General features: G+C 37.3%; 1 protein-coding gene across 1 annotated transcript in view; it reads left to right on the plus strand.

The window, feature by feature from the left end:
- LOC122355776 (glutamate receptor ionotropic, delta-1-like) overlaps nucleotides 1-19,261 on the plus strand; it is a 125,800-nt gene that overhangs the window by 48,483 nt on the left and 58,056 nt on the right. The window contains exon 3 of the mRNA XM_043254334.1: nucleotides 15,604-15,809. Coding sequence (XP_043110269.1) covers nucleotides 15,604-15,809 — 206 coding nt within the window. The remainder of the gene's footprint in view (nucleotides 1-15,603; nucleotides 15,810-19,261) is intronic.

The following is a 19,261-nucleotide window of genomic DNA, read 5'->3' on the forward strand; positions in this document are numbered from 1 at the left end:
AAAGTAGCTCAGTGACATCCAACTCAATGAAATGTCAAATGCTATATACAAATGAAACCTGTCAAGAACATAGACCGAACAAAAGTGACATTTTAGTTGAAACTCAAATATGTACAATATGCTATACCACCCAAGCTCATTCAAAATACCTGTCGCTAAATACATTTTCATGACACTGTTATCATGTACCTTACATTCATATGTATTTTATGTAAGTAGTCTGTAATACTGCTATAAAGGTCTCATTGATATACATTTTAGCATTCAGAATTTCATCTTACTTTTTTGCTCCGTTTGGGCCTTTAGATTGTGTTTTATTTTTCTCTTTGTGTATCAGCTCAATTTTTGCCTATATCATACAATATGAACAATAAAAGCATACTGCATCAATTATAATACTTAAACAAAAACGCTTCATATGCTACTTACTCTACGGTTAAGTTTGGTTTAACATTACATTTTTTACTTCTGTCACAACAGTTAGTGCATGTAATATGGGATGCAAGGACACAGTAAAATAAAGTGTTACTGTTTTTTTTTGTTCTGTTTTTTTTTTTGCAAAATAAGGAGCCAGTGCATTTGCAGGCTGCTCCAGTCTAAGAATAGATGTGTCCTTCAAACCCATCATCCTGCGGTAGCATGCACTGCCACCAAGAGGAGCAAGAGAAGCGATTCACTGTCATCCAATGGCCAAAGAAGACAGACAGATCCTTGCAATTAACAAAAGCTCAGGTCTTCCCTTGACATCACTGCTGCTCTCAGGGTGTAAATTTTAATAGTGTATTGATGTCTTAGCCTGTGTAAGACAGGCTCATGATCACATAAACATTTTCAGTACTCCGTATTTAATGCTTTTAGCCCAGCACACAAAACAGGCCAAGACATTAAACGTGTCCAAAACATAATAATAATAATAAAAAAAAGATGAAGAGAGAGCTCATGTCGTCCAAGCACACACAGTACCTGTTGATTCTGCAGTTCATCTCATCAACATGTGTGCTGTGTGGATGATTGCATTCGAGTTGGCGCGTGACTGCATGTAGTCTGGCACATGGGTGCACTTCCACAGCTGATGGATAGGAGAATTCATCATGCATTCCTTCTGAGGAGATCTGATTTCACTGCAGGCTGATGAGCCGTTTCTCCACTGCATTCATCAAGTTGCTATTTAAGCTGGATCATCATCCACTACTAAATATATTGCAGTGTTTGCAGCTGCGTATAAATTGTACAGCACTGTATTGGCAAACTGTCTGTTTTTGTTTGATAACGCAAATATGTTTGTTTTGTTCATATTTCATTTGTTAATAAGTAATTGCTCTGACAATGATTTTTACTAATTAAATTTGGAGAGTGTTTTCATTTTGGTAAGATTTAATCAGCTTGTTGTGATACTGCTTATTGAAGAATTCATAATTCTACCAGTGAAATAAAAGATAGCAATTTAAGTATCATTGCAGTCTTTATAATTAAGTAAATTTATTTAATTGAATGCACATTGTTAAGTCTATGCATTGTTTTACATCAAACAGTTTTACTCTGTGACTTTAATTAACAAAATCAGCTGATTCATTTTTAATATGATGGCTGCATTCAAAGACAAAATAATTTATGACAATTTATTCCTTGCTTTTCTCAGTTGGCCTCTAAAGCAACATTGTCCTAAATATAAGTACACTCGTTAAAGACAAGTTTCCTTTCAGTCAATCACTATGACATTATGTTACTAACTGACGTCATGGGGTCTTACTCGGGAACCCAATCCTCTCTGATCTTTGGAAAGAGCAATTTTCTACAGCATGCACATTCATCAAGGGTATCTTTTGGGATGTCTTTCCAACCATGTAATTCTGGATGTGGTAGATTCCTTTTACTTCAGTTGACAGACATTATCGCTGTCTTACATGCCTGGGCCCTAAACATGCTGAGACTGTGTTCGTGGATGGTTCATTCCAACATTGTGAGTGCATGTCCATGGCTTTGCAGAGGTTGTGGTTCTCATTTATTATGAGGCTAACTTTGCATGCTATACAGTCCAGTTTGGGGGTCATAAAGACTTTTTGGTTGCATGGCAGTCCCAGTGTCTCCTTAGGGGGTCAGATCAACGATGTCTTCTGCGGCGACTGCTCAGAAAAAATCTGAGGCTGAGTTGACAGCCATGCTCCTTTGGGCCACCAAAAGCTTCGGGTTGAAGAAGAATTCTCCACCTTCCCCCGAGTGCTTAAGGCTGGGTGATTGATATCAGGGTCCCAGATGTGACTCTTAGCCACACTGCACCCCAGTGCCTTTCTTCCGTGAGGTGCATGTTCACATTTGAGCTCTTCACTCTTCTTCACTCTGCCACCTGCACCTCCTGTCCAAATCCTACTAATTATATCAACCACCAGGGCGGGATCCTCTCTCTTTGAAACTCGCCCACCATTTCCTCCTCTGGAATCAGAAGCAGCACTAATCAGTGCAGGCCTTTCACAGCACACACTTCTACAGAAACCGCAAGAACAGGGACGATGAGGAGCAGGATCCTCTCATTGTGCCTTTTTGACCCACACAAACTTGGTTCATAGACCTAGTGCTCCTCTTGACAGCCCTGAGGAAGGACCTTCTTTTTCAGTGGATGGGCACAATCTGGACTCCGGTAGACCACTTTGTGGATGTCATCACTATATTTGTTGATTGGTGTTCCTCTTGTCGAGAATACCCTCAAAGATGTTCGGTCAGTGTAGTGCTTTTCTTTCTACAAGATAAGTTGGATCTGAGGTTGTCAGGTTGCCAGGGGTGCGAGGACGTTAAATCCTCCTAGATCGTACTTCATCCTTTTTTGGGACCTTTCCCTCATACTTTTAGACTATGGGCAGATCCCTTTGAGCCACTTGAGTTGAGCTGAAGTTTTTATCTTTCAGAAATTCACTCCTGGTCGTGCTCACTTCTATGAAGAGGATGGGACAAACTTTCGGTCAATGATTTTTGCCTTGAATTCAGTCCAGCTGACTCTCGAGTTACTTTGAGACCCTGACCTGACTTTGTGCCCAAGGTTCCCACTACTCCCATTCGATATCAAATAGTGAACTTGCAAGCACTGCCCCCAGAGGAGGCAGACCTGGCCCTTTCTTTACTGTGTCCAGTTCACGCATTGCACCTGGAGTTTTAGGAACTCTGAACAGCTCTTTGTCTGCTTTAAGGGACAGCAGAAGGGGAATGCTGTCTCCAAACAGAAGTTGGCTCATTGGATGGGCTCATCACCTTGGCGTATCAGTCCCATGTTGAGCCATGCCCCCAAGGAGTGTTGCCTCCTCCTGGGCACTGGTGCAAGGATCAAAGCTGTGGGCTGCGCAACACCCAATAACTTTGCAAGATTTTACAATCTTCATGTAGAGCCTGTATCCTTCCATGTATTTGGTAACATAAGGTAATTGAGGGAGGCTGGTGGGGTGTTTGAGCTGTGCCTGACAGAGGGCTTCCTTCACCCTCTTTGGACCTGGCTCTCATGTCTCAGTACTCCATGTTTTTTTCCCCCATGTTACCCTTTGTTATTTTATTCTATATCCACATGGTTATGTAATTTTGCTCTGCCCCCTTCAAAAATATTTGGCTCCCCTGCAGGGCCAGCAAGTCTGGCTCTCAGGACATGGTGATGATTACATATTGAGTCTCATTTGTTTTGACATGCTCGCCTGTCATCGAGCGTAACACAGTCCTGGTTGTGGCATTTTCCATAGGGACCCCATGATGTCAATCAATGATGTAATGTCATAGTGACTGACTGAATGGGTTACCATTGGTTACCATCTTGGTTACCATCTTGCCACAAACTTGAACTGTGCTGAATGATCGGGTTGTTTCGGCTCTTGGCACAAACCTGAATGAGAGGATGCATGCCACCATCTTATATACCAGCATGTATGGGGCAGTGGCTTGGCATACAAGTAATATTCGCCAATTTTTATTGCCTTTTCTCCAAAGATCAGAGGTGATTGGGTTTCCCCAGTAGGACCCCACGTCTCCATTCCCTCATTCAGGGTTGCACAAGTAAACGAGACGTTCTTCCCCGGTAACAATACTGTATGTGTTCCAGTGATGTGCAAGACTTAAGTTGTAGTTAGTTATATTTAAAAACAAAACTAGCAATACATATTAAAGATTATGCAGTCAGACAACAGGGTGCAATCCCAGTATGTCCATTATGCATTTAGCTCAGCATGGAAAACTAAAGGGGTTACAGTCTGGAAATAATCCAGTCACGCAGACAGTAGGCCACTATATGCTGCAATGTTCATCTTGAAAAATATCCCAGCTGCTGAAGATATCCTCAAGGGAAAAGAGTTCTGCAGTTCTTTGTCTTTAGCTCACATTACATTTTTCATGTTTGCTTATCTTATACAACAGTTGCTTATGTCATTTTATCTGTTTCAATTTTTTTCTTAATATCAAAAATGAGAGCTAATTGTGAACATGACACAATTATGTCCCTTACCATGCTATCTATCAGGCAGACAAACCAGATAGGAAAATAGTGTGGGACATATTATGTATACTTAAGAGATCTTATATAGCTAGAAAATTGTCTGCTTTAACCAACATATTCTTAGTAACATGTTAACATCACACTCTATTTTAATTGGAATTAATGCATTTAGATAGATAGATAGACAGATAGATAGATAGATAGATAGATAGATAGATAGATAGATAGATAGATAGATAGATAGATAGATAGATATGTCAGATTCATGTTCAACATATCAGATGTTTACTCTGAAAGAGTCAAAATGTGAAAGAAAGCAATGTAATAATTTTTGAAAATTGCACAGCTTTTTTTATTTTATTTTTTTTCTTGTTGTGCTTTGATATTCAACATTTTAAATCAGGATGATGATCAGATGCTGACAAGCTGCTGTACTGGGTCCATTGGATAGTGGAGGTACTATGAAATGTAATGTGTCGAAAACGTACAATAAATGAAATTGCCTTTTGAGTTTTGAATGCACCGTGTGAGTGAACAAAGCTGCTAGCTTACATATGTAAACATTAGTTGCTGAAACATCAGTGGCGATCTGTTGCATAAGAATATGTGAGTCTTTCTTGTATATCTCTTGACATCTTGTAGTCTGTCATGCGTGAAGTTTTCATTTGTTATTTGCGCATGTTTAAGATTTGAGGGAAGAAAATCTGTGAAGTTTCACCTTATGTATGTGTTGCAACCAGATTTCATAATCTGTAAGGATTATGCAACTCTTGTAATATGAGACCAGTTTCAGACATCCTAAAAAAAACACCCCCTGGTGGCTGGCTGCACAAACCCTCTTTATGTATGTGAATCAAACAAAAATATATCTCTTTTTACAACAGTTTGTTTTAATTTAGGTCACCCTTATCACTCGTTATGTATTTGTAAGTGTTTGTTTTTCTACTAAAAAAGTTTTGATTTTGAATTTGATGCTATAAAAAACAGTGTGCAATCATGATTGACATCTGTGATTGACTGCTTCTGAGTGAAGTAGTCAAGGAGGCATTGGCAGACTTTTTGGGTTGGTATCTTCCTGATTCTTCCAGCATACTTTTGATGCCTTTTTTATTTATGAAAAACATCCAAAATGGCCATGCAGGGGAAGCTTCAAGAATTGTTTGAAAAGTAGAATACGAATAACTAGATACTGCCTTCCTTTCACAATCATTGTGAAATTTAAATGTAACTACAGAAGAAAAGATCTGTAGGACCAAGAAGAAAGCTTTTACTTGTCAGAAAAGCAGGGCCCACACTGTTACGAAAGGGCAGGAATGACAATTTAGCAAAAGTCACAGCCTAAAATACACACGTAACATACAGATAAGGTACAAAAAGGAATAGAATAGAAAAGAAAAGAGCTTCCTGTTGAGCATGGGGATGGAACTATTGTACTCTCTGATTGCGTGACAGCCAGAACCACACCTGTGTTTGAATGCTGCTCGTGACATTTGCTTTTCTTTTCTTTCCAATCTCCCAAAAACTTCCTGTTGTTTATCCAATAAAAGAGCTTAAAGGTTAAAACTGAACTGCGATATAGTTTAAAAAATCCTTCATTCATTAATTTTACACAGAAGTACATCTGATGATTAATGTAAAGAATGGCCCATGTACAGGCCTTTTTGTTTTTCATGAAGTCAGTATATCATTAAAAGATGGCTTTTTCTTTTCTTTTCTTTTAGGTTTAATGGAATTCTAAATTAAAAGTATTGAAAGATGTGCAGAAACTGTGCTCGCTGACTTCTCTTACAAATAAGCAAAACGTCCTTTAAAAGCATATCATGCTATCATAACACTTTAGCCCCAATTACTGACTGAAGACAATTTCTGCACAGTTCACAATCTCAAATTGTGACAAGTATCTGCAAAATGCATAGCAAGTGAAGAAATGTCATCTCTGCCTCTGCTAATGTTTTGAAACAGCTGGAGAGGAATTGATAATAGATAAGCAAAGACAGGGAATGGTTTCTTTACACGGTACTTTATACATATGGTGAAATAAGTATTGCAGTCCAAATTCAAAATTTTGGAAAAGGGTTTTTCACCTGGTCGCTCCTCCTCAGACGAACATGCAGATTGCCAGATTTACGGCGCAAACAGGAATGAGTGCACTTGATGATAAAAGAAATTAAATGCGTGGTGTTTTTCCGCCAACTGTCAACTCATGCTGCCGAAATGCAATTAGGTAAACTGGCAGTGGGGGGGTTTAACAAACCAAAACAGAGGTCGACATTCAGGTCATTGCACATTTTTAAAGGAGAATAACTAACTGTAGCATTGTTTTTCAGATATATTTTTAGTATGTTTCTTAAGGTATGTTTATGTTTTAGTATAGTTAAAAACTTACAGCACCTTTAGTGTAAAGAAGTGTTAAAGTCCGCTTCAAAAAAATATATATTATTTTTATTTTGGTAGTGCACATTGCTATTTTTATAGCAAACAATTTCCTCAATGCGAGTCAATCCACAATACAAAAATGCTCCCCTTTAAAAGGCATGAGCATGACATCTTTACTACATTTAATCAGTTTGCAGTAGAAGAAAAAAACACAATCCCTCTATTTTCCTCATTCAATATTCTGTTTCCTTCAGAAATAGTCACAATACAGATTTAAAATTGCTCGCAAACTCCCGGTTCATGCATGGCTTAAGATAAAGATAAAAATTACTAGTGAAATTATGCTGGAGATCCTTTAATGATGGCATTATTAATGAAAAAAACAAAAAAACAAAACAAAAGACCAACAAAAATGGTCAATAATGTTACATAAAATGGCATAGAACAGACTTTATTCAGTAGTAGAACTATGTGTAGTATTGTATTGTATTTTTATTTATTTATTTATTTGTTTGTTTATTTATAACTGTTTGCAAGTGTCATTATCGGGCATTTAAATATTTATTATTCATTTATTATAAAAAAATAAATATTAAAAGTGATTGTTTTATGTAGCAGATTTTTTTCTTTGCATTTATCAGTAGAAGTGGTTGTAGTAGTATTTTATTTTCATTTTTGTACTTTAGGGCTCTTTAGAGCATCCTCACATACTATATTGTGGAAGTGTGATGTCATTGATCATTCAACATTGCCATTACTTCCTAGAGCTGAATTTCTTCAAGAGGAAGCATGCACCAGCCAAGCAAATGCAATTGAAATGAATGACAACTCATACAATTGTATACTTCCTTGTTTCCACACATGTTTTGAAGTGACCATTTTATTCCAACGAGAATGCCAAATATGAGGGGAATTCACTTTTGTGGCCTTCTGTTAAAAGAGAGGCTGTATGTCTCTATTTATTTTAGTGTCACATGAATGCTAGGGGATTCATGACACATTGTTAGAAGGGTGAAGAGACTGAAGTAGGTTCACAGATTCATCCTCCTCCTCTCCAATGCCCACAGAACCCTGAATGCGAGAAGCTCCCCTAATGAGCCACTGCTAATAGCATTCGCTGGTGCCTTCACCATGATTGCAAGCTTTGTAACGTAACCTGCCTCCCAATCAAACTCTGTGCCTCAACTGAATAATTAGCTGTAGACATCTAATCACATCCTGGGTAATGATGTTATTGATGTCTATGTGTGTTACCATGCCATGCAGTTTTTTATTACAGATTTTTGCCCAGTGGTTGATAAAACAGCTGGAAGAAATTCCACAGACTTATATTAAAGGAAAGGGGGTAGAGGGGCTTGAATATCATAGATCCAGAATATCATAGATCAGGGGTTCTCAGCTCTGGCTCCCGCAATCTACTTTCCTGCAGAGATTAGTTGCAACCTTGATCAAACTCACCTGGATGTAACTTTTTAGTAATTTCAAAGATGCTGATTTGCCTGTTCAGGCATGCTTGACTAGGGTTGGAGCTTCAAGCTTGAGGGTCAGAATTGAATTGAGAGCTTAGAGGGCTTTTTATTTTTAACTTGGACCAGTAATCAACTACCTAGCAACATTGATCTTGTCTTGCATTAGCAAGCAGTGCTCAGTTGGCTCAGTGAGTAGCAAAGTTCCCACTTCGAGACCTAGCTGAGCCAGGAGGCCTTTTTATGTTATATTTTTTAAGTTGCCATGGGTTTCTGTTGGTTATATTGTCTTCAATGAATGTGTCTTGGTCCGGTGATAGACTAGTAATTTGTCAAATAATTCCTTGTTAAAAATGTGATCAAATGTTGAAAAATTGTTTGAAGACATACATTTACACAAAGTGTGCTTTCAGGTAGTACTTAACTCGAGTACAGCTAGTACTTAACTTTGTATAGCCAAAAATAGCTAGACGTTGATGAGACCTGAAGCTATACCCACAGAATTTTCAAATGGCGCCCATTTATATGTCAGGAAAAGGTGGATAGGCGACATATGATTTTGGTCATGGTCGGAGTTTGGTTGCATCTTGAGAATCTTAATATCTTGCTTTTGAAAATCAATCAGGTATCTTAGGGGACAGCATGCCTTTGTATATCTATATTTCACTTTTCAGGCAAAGCTAGAGTTTAAAACAGCTGAACCTGCTAATTAAGGTGTTCTGGATTAACTGAAAGCAACAGCCAAGTGTGCTGGAGCAGGGCTTGAATTTAAGTCTGCAGAATGTTAGCTCTGCAGGAGCAGGGTTGGCTTCCCGGTCCTGGATGTTTCTCTGTCTATGTCCCAAAATGCTGGGATAGGCTCCAACATCCCTGTAAACCTACATAGGACAAGCAGTTTGGGAAATGAACGGCTTCTGCCCCGTTCTTGACTTACGTTTTTTAAAGAATTCTGGGCTCTTTATCGATATCAACCTGGCTAAGACATGCCATTTCAACTTATTTACAGAGAAAGTTTTTTAGTTAGACTTTAGCACTGCTCTTCTGTGGATTTTATGTTTTACCTAAATAATTCATCCTCTGTAGTGTACCTTTTTATAAAGTTACATTAAGGTTTTTTTTTTGTTCGTTTGAAACATGCTTAGGGATTAGACAAAGCCACGTCTATTCTGTCAGATGGGAACAGCTCAGCATGTGTGTTCAAAGCTGGGATTATCTAAACTATAGGATCCTGCTGGCGTTGAAGAAAAGGGCAGCTGAGACCTGAGTGAGGAGAGGCTCTTTTCCTCAGAGTGAGTCAACACTGCACTGCATCTTAAACAGGAAATATCTGCAGGGCCATGGCGTAATGAAACAAGGTGCCAACGGTACGTCATTGTTCAGCTTTAAAGGGCACCGCAGAAGCCTGAGACAACAGAGAGAACAGAAATAGATTTCAACAGACAGCCACCGCTGTCTCCTCAGAAGTGACGTCGCTAAAGTGCAAAGTGCAAGATGGGCACAGAAGCCCCAGCTCAGAGCCTCCTGTGGAGGATACAGCTGTGGATCGTCCGCTCTTAGATGGGTCTTTCCCAGAGAGACAGCCACAGGGATCATTAAAGTTTCCTCAGGCAATAAAGAATTTATTGTCACCTAGATGCACGGAAACAATGAGAATATACAAAGCTTGGGCACATAAACCCTACTAATCCTATTATGCAATGCAGGCTCATTGGAAAAAAACAAGCCTGTGGCGACATTCTTGCAAAATGATATTATGTTGCTTCTTGCACATTTCACAACACTTTCGAGGAAAGTTTTTTTACAGTTTTATCCAAAATGGATGAACTTGAATTTGTCAATGTTTTATTAATGTTGGTTGTTGTACTATTGCATCAATTTAGAAATTTCTGGTGAGTGACTCTAAAAGCTTAATGCACAATCACGTAAGTGTTTAGTCTACTGCCTACATTATAGGTCATTGCACAATGACTATGACACACTTTATCGGAAACTTTCATCTGTCATAAAAAAAAGGATCAGGTTTGATTTTCTGTTTTCTCATCTGTAGTAAGCATTTTGACAAGAAAGGATGACATATAGGGAAAAAAAATTCTAAAAAAAAAAAAGACTCGTGTCAGACTCCGTGTGCGAGGACCTTAAAACACACTAAACATCTAAATGTTAACAAAAGAAAAAATGGCGAAAAATACTTTTTTTGAAAGCAACCATGCAATTTTAGTATTTAAGCTTTTTTTTATTATTATTATTATTACTATGAGCTACCAGGTGAGCTACAAAGTAAGTTTACTATATTCAAAAGACCATATGGAGCTGGTTTTGTGCTGCAAACGTCAAAAAATACATTTGTTTACAAATCATGTACTATGGTAAAGTTGTTTTAAGGTCACAGTATTATGCAAGGAACAGTACAAAAATAAGTATGCAAAAATGTAGAGGTTAGAGGCACTTTTTTCCTGCCTGTGATGTTATTACATATGGCCTTTGCCCTTGGCCTGTACATGCTTTACATGTCAGCCAGACGGTGTAGGTTCCTGTAGGTTCCTGCAGAATAAAAAGAATGCACTATATACTCTACAAATGGCAGCAATCTAATTCAATGAGCATAACCTTTATCCAAATATTTAACTAATTAATGCAAAACTGTATAATGATAAACAATAGCATACAATGATGCACTCTATAGCAGTTGACAATTTCTTTATTGATAGCATGATCAGTCCATCTTTTTATTTACAGTCATACATTACTTACTATAAACCTTTTAAAAAATATTTGACAAATCATATAATATGTAAAAAAAAATATATATAGATTCCCCTTTCCCACAACACTGCAAACCGTCAAGTGCTATTCTCTATATCTAGTCAAGAGGTCAAATCTGTGACATTCAGATTTTCTATTGATCACAAGCCTTTTCATTGTATGCATTTGCAAGTCAGAGATCACAAAATAAGTAGCAAATGATGAAACATATAGATTTTATGTCTGCATTCTTGCTTTCCCACACTTCTCTTTGAATATAAGTGGATGGAACACTATAACCCACTCTTCCCCCTGAGATGAGGTCAGTTGCCGTATCTTCAGACTGTTTTTGCATATTGATATAAACATTAATAATACTTGAACCACAATCAGTTTCCTCATCAAATGTCTGAAAGATTTAAATCAACAAGATTTTTTACGCATTCATTGTGGAGTGGCAGATGTTGTTATGGCCATGCAAGCACAAGACTGTCTATTCTACTGGCATCACAGACAGACAGATGACATCACAGCGAGACTACATGTGTCCCTCACACTACTCTCTCTCATCCAGATGGTCTTGACAGCTTGTCCGGCATAGGACTGCATGTTTTTGCAATTTAAACTAACTTGCTTTAGTACAGCCACTTATGAGATGAAGCTTAATTTTCTCGGCTGACATCATTTAAGCTAAATTTAAGCTCTCGGTACAACTATTACAGTATAATAGTGTGCAAGTAATGCCGGTAAATATTTTCAATAGTAGACTGTGAAAAACTGTCATTAGTGCTTCAAGGAAAATGTCACTTCTGAAGTGTGCTCAATTATTACCTTGAACAGAACAAACACCTTTTGATACACAAAAGCATATTGGGTTAAAAAAATAAATGTATAATTGAATAGTCATTTGGGTGAGGGCAGAAGGAAATTTTAATACATGAACACAATATGCTGCCCAAACATGCCTCGTTTTTTAATGTATTATTATTATTGTTATTATTATTATTATTTTTTTTAGATAATAACAGCATAGTCACTACATTGCAACAGTAAATAATTTTCTGCACCAGATAAAACAAACCAAAAGTATATGAAGACAAAATCTCTTTATTGAAAATGAGGTCTTTGCGTTTTTTTGTGATGTGATGTGTTGCTCATTTATAAAACCTGAAAGTCGCAGGATAAAACGGCCTCCAGCAGTCAAACCCGTGGCATCCCTAGAGTGAAAACTGAACGCCTCCCTTTTTGGATTCATCTTCTCTTCTTACCCGCTAGCCATTGTGTTTTGCTATGCTACTAAACTTTACTGAGTTTCCCGCCTGTCCACAATTCCCCACACACTAGATCCTCTGGCAGCAGACGACACAAAACACAGACACGTTCGGGGTATCTTAGCCTTTGAATGCTCACAGTAATGTGTTACCTATTTATTTGGCAGATTCTTTTATCCAAAGTGACTTGCAGTGCTTTTAGGATGTATGTTTTTCAGTATGTGTGTTTCTTTGGGAATTGACCTATGACCTTGCAGTTGCTAGCACCATAGTCCTTCCTCAACCAGTTGGATCCCATTGTATGACATTCTCACCAATAGCAGATCAGTTGCATTTAAGGCGCATGTCAGGAGTTTTGGGTTACATTCCAGGTTGCTGTTCCCACGTCGCCAGCCAATGGGCAGTGTTTTTGTTGAATCCAGCTCATTCAATGTCTGTACAGGTTGTGGCCGAATCAAGACCTGAAGAGCATCGAGGGTTTACATGAAAGATTTATTAAAGAATGCGTTAAATAGTTAAGACATCTCCGACATAGAGTACGATGCTCTACTTTAGATTTTAGTTTTATTACTACATGTAAGATTTTCTTTACTATAAATATAGTGTTACATTCATTACGTTCAACACTTTACAACAATCTTGTAATTTAAGTATTAATATAGATCAATAAAATGAAGATTGATTGAATCAGTTTTTGTTGTTTTGTTTGTTGTTTTTGTTGAGTCTATGGAAAGACAAAGACCATGTAAATATGTTATTATATAGATTATGGTAGGAAAACATAACTCTGATCCTTACAACAATACCGAATACAGAGGCTGCTAAACTGGGAATCATATATATGTTTTAATTGCTAAAATTTCATGCTCTCGAGTCCAGATTTCTGCATATTTATTCACAATAAATGTTAACTTTTTTCTTCACTAATCACTAATTATTATACATAGTTTGCAAAACTGTAAAAAAATATATAACAAATCACTGTAAGTAAATAAATAAATGAATTCCTCCTACTTCAATTTAAAATTTAAATTTGGTTGCTGACTTAATGTTTTTGGTATAATCAAATTGGCTCTGCAAGAAATTTCATAAATGATATTAAACTACATCCTACATTTGCAGATTCATTATTATTTTATTTATTTATTTATTTAATTATTGCCAAAATGTTTTCTTTTTTACAAAACAATGGAAAATACTGTTTTATGTCATACAATTAATGATTTTTTCAGAATTGTGGCACAAATATACTGTAACTCCATAGAGAAGTGTATCTCTATAGACTGCTCTTTGTGTGCATCTTTATGTTTGTTCCTATTTCGTCACTTTCTATCCTACAGCCTTTTTTTTCTATGCTGAGGGCAAACTCTGTGTGCATGCTTGCATGTGTGTGTGTGTGTGTGTGTGTGTGTGTGTGTGTGTGTACTGTGGTATTACCCATGATGACTCACACTGCCCTCAGAAAAACACTAGTGGAGGCTGTTGTCAACATTGCAGGGGGGGAAATTGCTATGAAGTTTTTTTCTTTAAATATTGTATAAGGGGAAAAAAGAACAGAGAGGGAATGGAGTGAGGATGTCATTTGACTTATTCTCCTCTGAGAATGATCCCTTGGAGACCATGTTTGCTGGGATTTGTTCTGTGGTTCAGTTCTTTGATTATCCTGCTCGTTATAATTTTCCCACAAGTGTCTTTGCTAAATTTCACTGGGATTTCAACAGCTGGTACTAAAGTTATGAGCTGAAGCAGACAGCGCTCTCTCGCCTGTCAAATCCATCCCCCTTCACCGTGCACAAATATGTGCATGCAATGTAATGAAAGCCTCACTAGAAAACCCATCAGTTTGTACAGCAGACAAACTGCAGAGAGACCAGAGACACTTTCAATGCTTTTTTTTTTTTTTGTTGTTGTTGTTTTTTGGTTTTCGATAATGACAAAATTTTCATTTTGGGGTGGAGTAACCCTTTAATGTGAAACTTGGAATGAACTTGGTGTCTGAAACTTGGTATCAGTGACTTGGTATTCATGTAGTAGGCTTTGTACGGTATGTAAACCAGGCTTTGAATCTTTTGATAAAAACATCCCCAAAATGATGCGGAATGAATTTAAACATTCAAACGCTTTAAACAGAGTTGAAAGTACTACGCTCTTATCTGTAGCTGAAATTAGCAAATTAGCAAAATATTAAATACATGAACACACAAGGAACAGAAGTGTGAGTGAATGACAGGTGTTTCAGTTTAGCAGAAATCTTTGTGGCTTGCTGCAGATTCTGTGCGAGGTTCTATTCATTTACCCCCATAAAAGCTTTGCTTTCTGTCAATTAGTTGCTGCTGAGAGGGTGTGATGGGCAATTTGATTCCCAGGGTGAGGCACAATAGCCAGGCACAGAGCATTCAAATGCTTCCTGAAACTAGCAGATTTACAGCAGAACGGAATAGCGTTTTAATTGGTTCCCTATTATACAGTAAATCTTCTTTGAGGTCTGCCATCAATATGAAGATTGATTTTTGTAAGTGTCATTTCTTCAAGATGGCTTCATATTTTGGTTCATTTTAAATTAAACCCTTTATTGTGTTACATAAGTTTTAGAACATAAACGATTATATGTATTTTTTTGTTCATGCAATGAAAGTCACTAGTGACCCAAACAGCTTAGTGACCAACAGTATTCAAAATATTTTCTTTTATGTGGTGCAGTAGAAAGTACATCATTCAGATTTGAAACAACGCGAGGGAGAGTAAATTTATTTATTTATGTATGGTGAACCATCCCTTTAATAATTTATATTATGTATTTATTTTATTTAATTTACATTTATTTTATTTTTTGTTAAATGAAATGAAACTCTAAAGAAGAAACTAAAACTAACAGCAGGTGGTAAATGTCTCGATAAAATGAGTCGATTCATTTAAACTGCTGATTCAATTAGGAAAGAAGTAGGTCAGAGGCTATTTGCATAGCAATAAAGGCTATTTACACTAAGTGCAAATAGCAATAGATGCTATTTACACTAAGTGTAAACAACAATTAGATGTTAAATTTTGTAAATTTTCAATTTAGTGTAAATACAAGACAATTTTCTGGCCTCGATATCTAAAATTGTATGGCATAACTGCATTTATGGAGTGGTTGTCCTTTATAATATTTGTCAGGAGTCAGCTATATGTAATGTAAAATGTAACCATTTTAAATGACAGCATATATAGCCAGATATAACTCATTTTGACAGGCCTGTGATAGTAACAATACTGATTTTAATTTCTACATAACTTTTCCTTGCAGATATCCGTGGACTGCAAGTCTTTCTGGACCAGACATCAAGACAGGGTTTGGATGTGTCTCTGCAGCGAGTGGATAGGAACATCAGTGGCGTGTTTTCCAGTTTGTTCACCTCCATGCGCACAGAGGAGCTCAATCGCTACAGGGACACTCTCAGAAGAGCTATCTTGCTCTTGAGCCCTCGCGGAGCACAGGTCTTCATCAATCAGGTATGTGTTAACGCCTCTGGTGTTTATCAACTAGTTTTCATGTAAACGGTGTAAAATTTTTCTCAATGCATTATTGATCAAAAACCTATGAATCATGAATCTAATCTATTTGTTGACTACCAAGAGTCACACCCCTACATATGACAACATAATTGCCTTTGCACGTTCATGTACAGTTTCCATTAAGGGAGTCATAAACAAATTTGTCAAAGCCAATTCACCCAGATGTTTGTGACAGATCTGAGCCTATTCATGATTTAGCTAAAGATTAATCCTGGATTTTCCAAATGGTGTGTGTGGGATAACATTACTGTAATTTCCTGCTGTATTAAATTTTGCCTCTGCCTAGAGGACACTAAAAAACTGTCTCATTATGGCCTACAAAACCTGTCACTTTTGTTGCAACCCTCCATAATGGCTGTACAAATGACCTGACAGGCCTGCACACCTTTACTGTCATTATCCCAGCATCTTAAGCACACTCCTCCACTGATCTGAGGTCACACACATCCGTTAACATCACACATTGGCCTTAACAAGCTCTGTGGGATCTGAACTGGAATCAGTCACTCATGCTGGCGGGATGCCCGTTACTGCCAAGAGCAAGAGCATGGCTTTCTCATGCATATGGATATGCCATAAGACAATGGTCAGCTCCCTGTAATCTCCTCTGCTCATGGGAAATGTGATTTTTATTTGAAATGAGTATCAGCTTGATTAGCCTTTGATGTTGCATCCTTTTAACTGTAAAGATGAACGTATTACAGATTAGACTTCGCAATTCGGATGGTTTCGCCGTTTCGCAAATCTAACGGGAATTCTTGGAAACAAGAAAAGAATCAAGTAAAGAATGAGCTTAGGGAATGTGTAAGTGTGGATGGATGGATGAACAGAACAAAAACCCTAAAATTACCTGACAAGTAAGTTAACTTCTTAGTGAACTGAGTAGAAAGCATCAGTACTTACAAGTTTTAACCCCAACATGGTTATGTTCTAAATTCAGTTTAAGTTTCAAAGGATAATGCATAAAATTGTACATGATATTGTAAGTTTCAGCTTTGAGTTTTTGTGTGTGTTTTACCGGAGTGTGAGTGTGTGTTTTTTGTGAGTGTACTACGGTTGAGTCTGTTGTCATGTTCTCCTGTCATCCGTGACAGGTTGTGCTTCTCAGCCATCATCACACAGATGCCACTTGAGATTTTTCCTGTTTGGCTCTCCAGCTGATAACTCATTTCTTCAGTTTATCCCACAACAGCATAACATGCTATTTCAGGACAAATAATTCAAAGTTCACTGAGCTCAGTGACTAAGTGAAGGGGCTTATTATCAGCTCAGCATCTGAAACACTGATCACAGGTTATTCTGAATCTAAATTTATAGTACCCTTGTCTTCTACTGTGTAATATATTGTGTGGGTTTCTTTGATGGGGGATGACACTTTACATTATCACTAGGTGTGAAAAAATGGCTCTACTTTTCCGTCATTTTGATCTTGTAAGACCAATAGAAGATTTTTCTTAATATAGAGTTGCATTTTAGTACTCTTACTATGAAGTGCAATGTGCCTTGAATTCCATGGATATGCAGATAGAAATGCATTCACTGTCAATGATAGCAGACCTTTAAAAAAGCAAGCCTGGATGTGGCAACATTTCTAAAAAATTCTAAAAACACACTAGATTTATTCTTGCACATTTCTTGCACTTGAAATGCTCAGTAAGTGGCATACAAAGCTTGCAAAGCTAGTTTTAATACACACGGTCATGGTGTGAGAAATGCACGCATAAATGTTTAGTATATGTAAATATATACCATGTTTTCATTGTGTTTAGCCAAAAAGAAAGTTTCTTTTAGCAGCACATAGTTTCCACTGATACGTGTACATTAAGCTTCCATTAATGCAGGTGAATGTAATGTATTCGTACATTTGTAGTTTTAGTTTGTAGATGGTTTGTAGCTTTGTAGCTTGGCTACTTGTCATTTAGTGCTTTTTCTAGTGTTCTTTGTTCTTCCAATTTGAGATCAGAACTGTTCGGATCCCACTTTCCATTGTTTCTGAGCTCTTGGCATTACAGCAACATGTTGAATAGGGAACAGTTCTAGATAATTCTTATCTAGGATTATGCAGAATAAGGATTTATGCAACAAAGTTAGTTTACATTGCTTCATTTCATAATGTGAAAACCCCTAGCAGTGGATGAGCTTTTGCATCTCAAAAAATAATCCTTGGCCTAAGTGTAAGAAGTCAGAAGTTCAAGTTTTCTTGTTTGTAGCTGATTTTGTCATTTCACTGGAAAAGGATGCGAGATCATTTGGCAGGAAAAACTGAACACAACTGTGACAACTAGGCATAGAGTGCCCGTGATTACCAAACATTACTACCTTTTGTCAGCTGTGAAGGGGTCTGCCACTGACTAGAAAGCAATATGATGCAGCAGACCTTGATCTATATATATATACAGTAGGATCTGGAACATGTGAATATAAAAATAACTAATAATAATAGGCCAATAAAAATAATAATAATGTACAATTGTAACATGAAAAAGACGATCAGTTAATGGAATTACACGACTGTGGGATGGCTAAAAATATTTTCTTGTAGGCCTTTTTTATGTACTTTATGTAACATTTAATAATATCTTGTGGCCACAACAAAAAGTGAAACCGAACATGTCCCATCCTGATCACTGTACTTTTCTGTGGCTTAACAAATGACATGCATGCTAATCTAATGGCATGACACTTTAATTAGCACAAGAAATATTTAATGCTTACTGATACTGAATGCTTAGTGAGTTATTTCTAATCAGTATATTTTACAATTCAATCTCAAAGTAAATTCTGCTATTGCCATCTCTGCAAACAACATGTTAAAATTTACCTCATAATTCCTTTCAACCAATCACAGCTTTCTGATTTTAGTGTTGGGACTTGATGCATGATTGTTGCTAGAACTTGCCTATTTGTGCAAATCAAACAGTGTGAGCTCGTTCTGGCTGTTAGGCCTCATGTTTTGTCTGTTTTGTTGTTCCCTGTCATTCCAAAGAAAGTGGTTGATAGGAAATACTCAAATGACTTGTGTTGCACACAAGAGGTGCAATTTGTGGCACTGCATCATCTGCAGAGGCTGTGCTGACCAATTGAGAGTTGTTAAAAAGAAGAGTAGTGAGCCACGGACAGAACGCCTCCCGGGTGCCTGGACACACTGCTGACAAAACTGTCTCTGAGACCTTAAGTGTTGAGATCTTTCTTTTAGTTTTGCAAAATCTCTCTCTATCCATGCAGCGTCTTCATTTGCTTTGCTCCCCACATCAAACAGATACTGCACACACCATGAATTCTACAAGCAGTACATAGTTCTGAATCAACTGGTAACACTTTATTTACATACAGTAAGTAACTTCATGACAACTAATAGAGTATTAGTAGACTATGTGCTTAATATCTTT

This window comes from Puntigrus tetrazona, chromosome 12 (assembly GCF_018831695.1).
Source record: "Puntigrus tetrazona isolate hp1 chromosome 12, ASM1883169v1, whole genome shotgun sequence".
Classification (NCBI taxonomy): domain Eukaryota; kingdom Metazoa; phylum Chordata; class Actinopteri; order Cypriniformes; family Cyprinidae; genus Puntigrus; species Puntigrus tetrazona.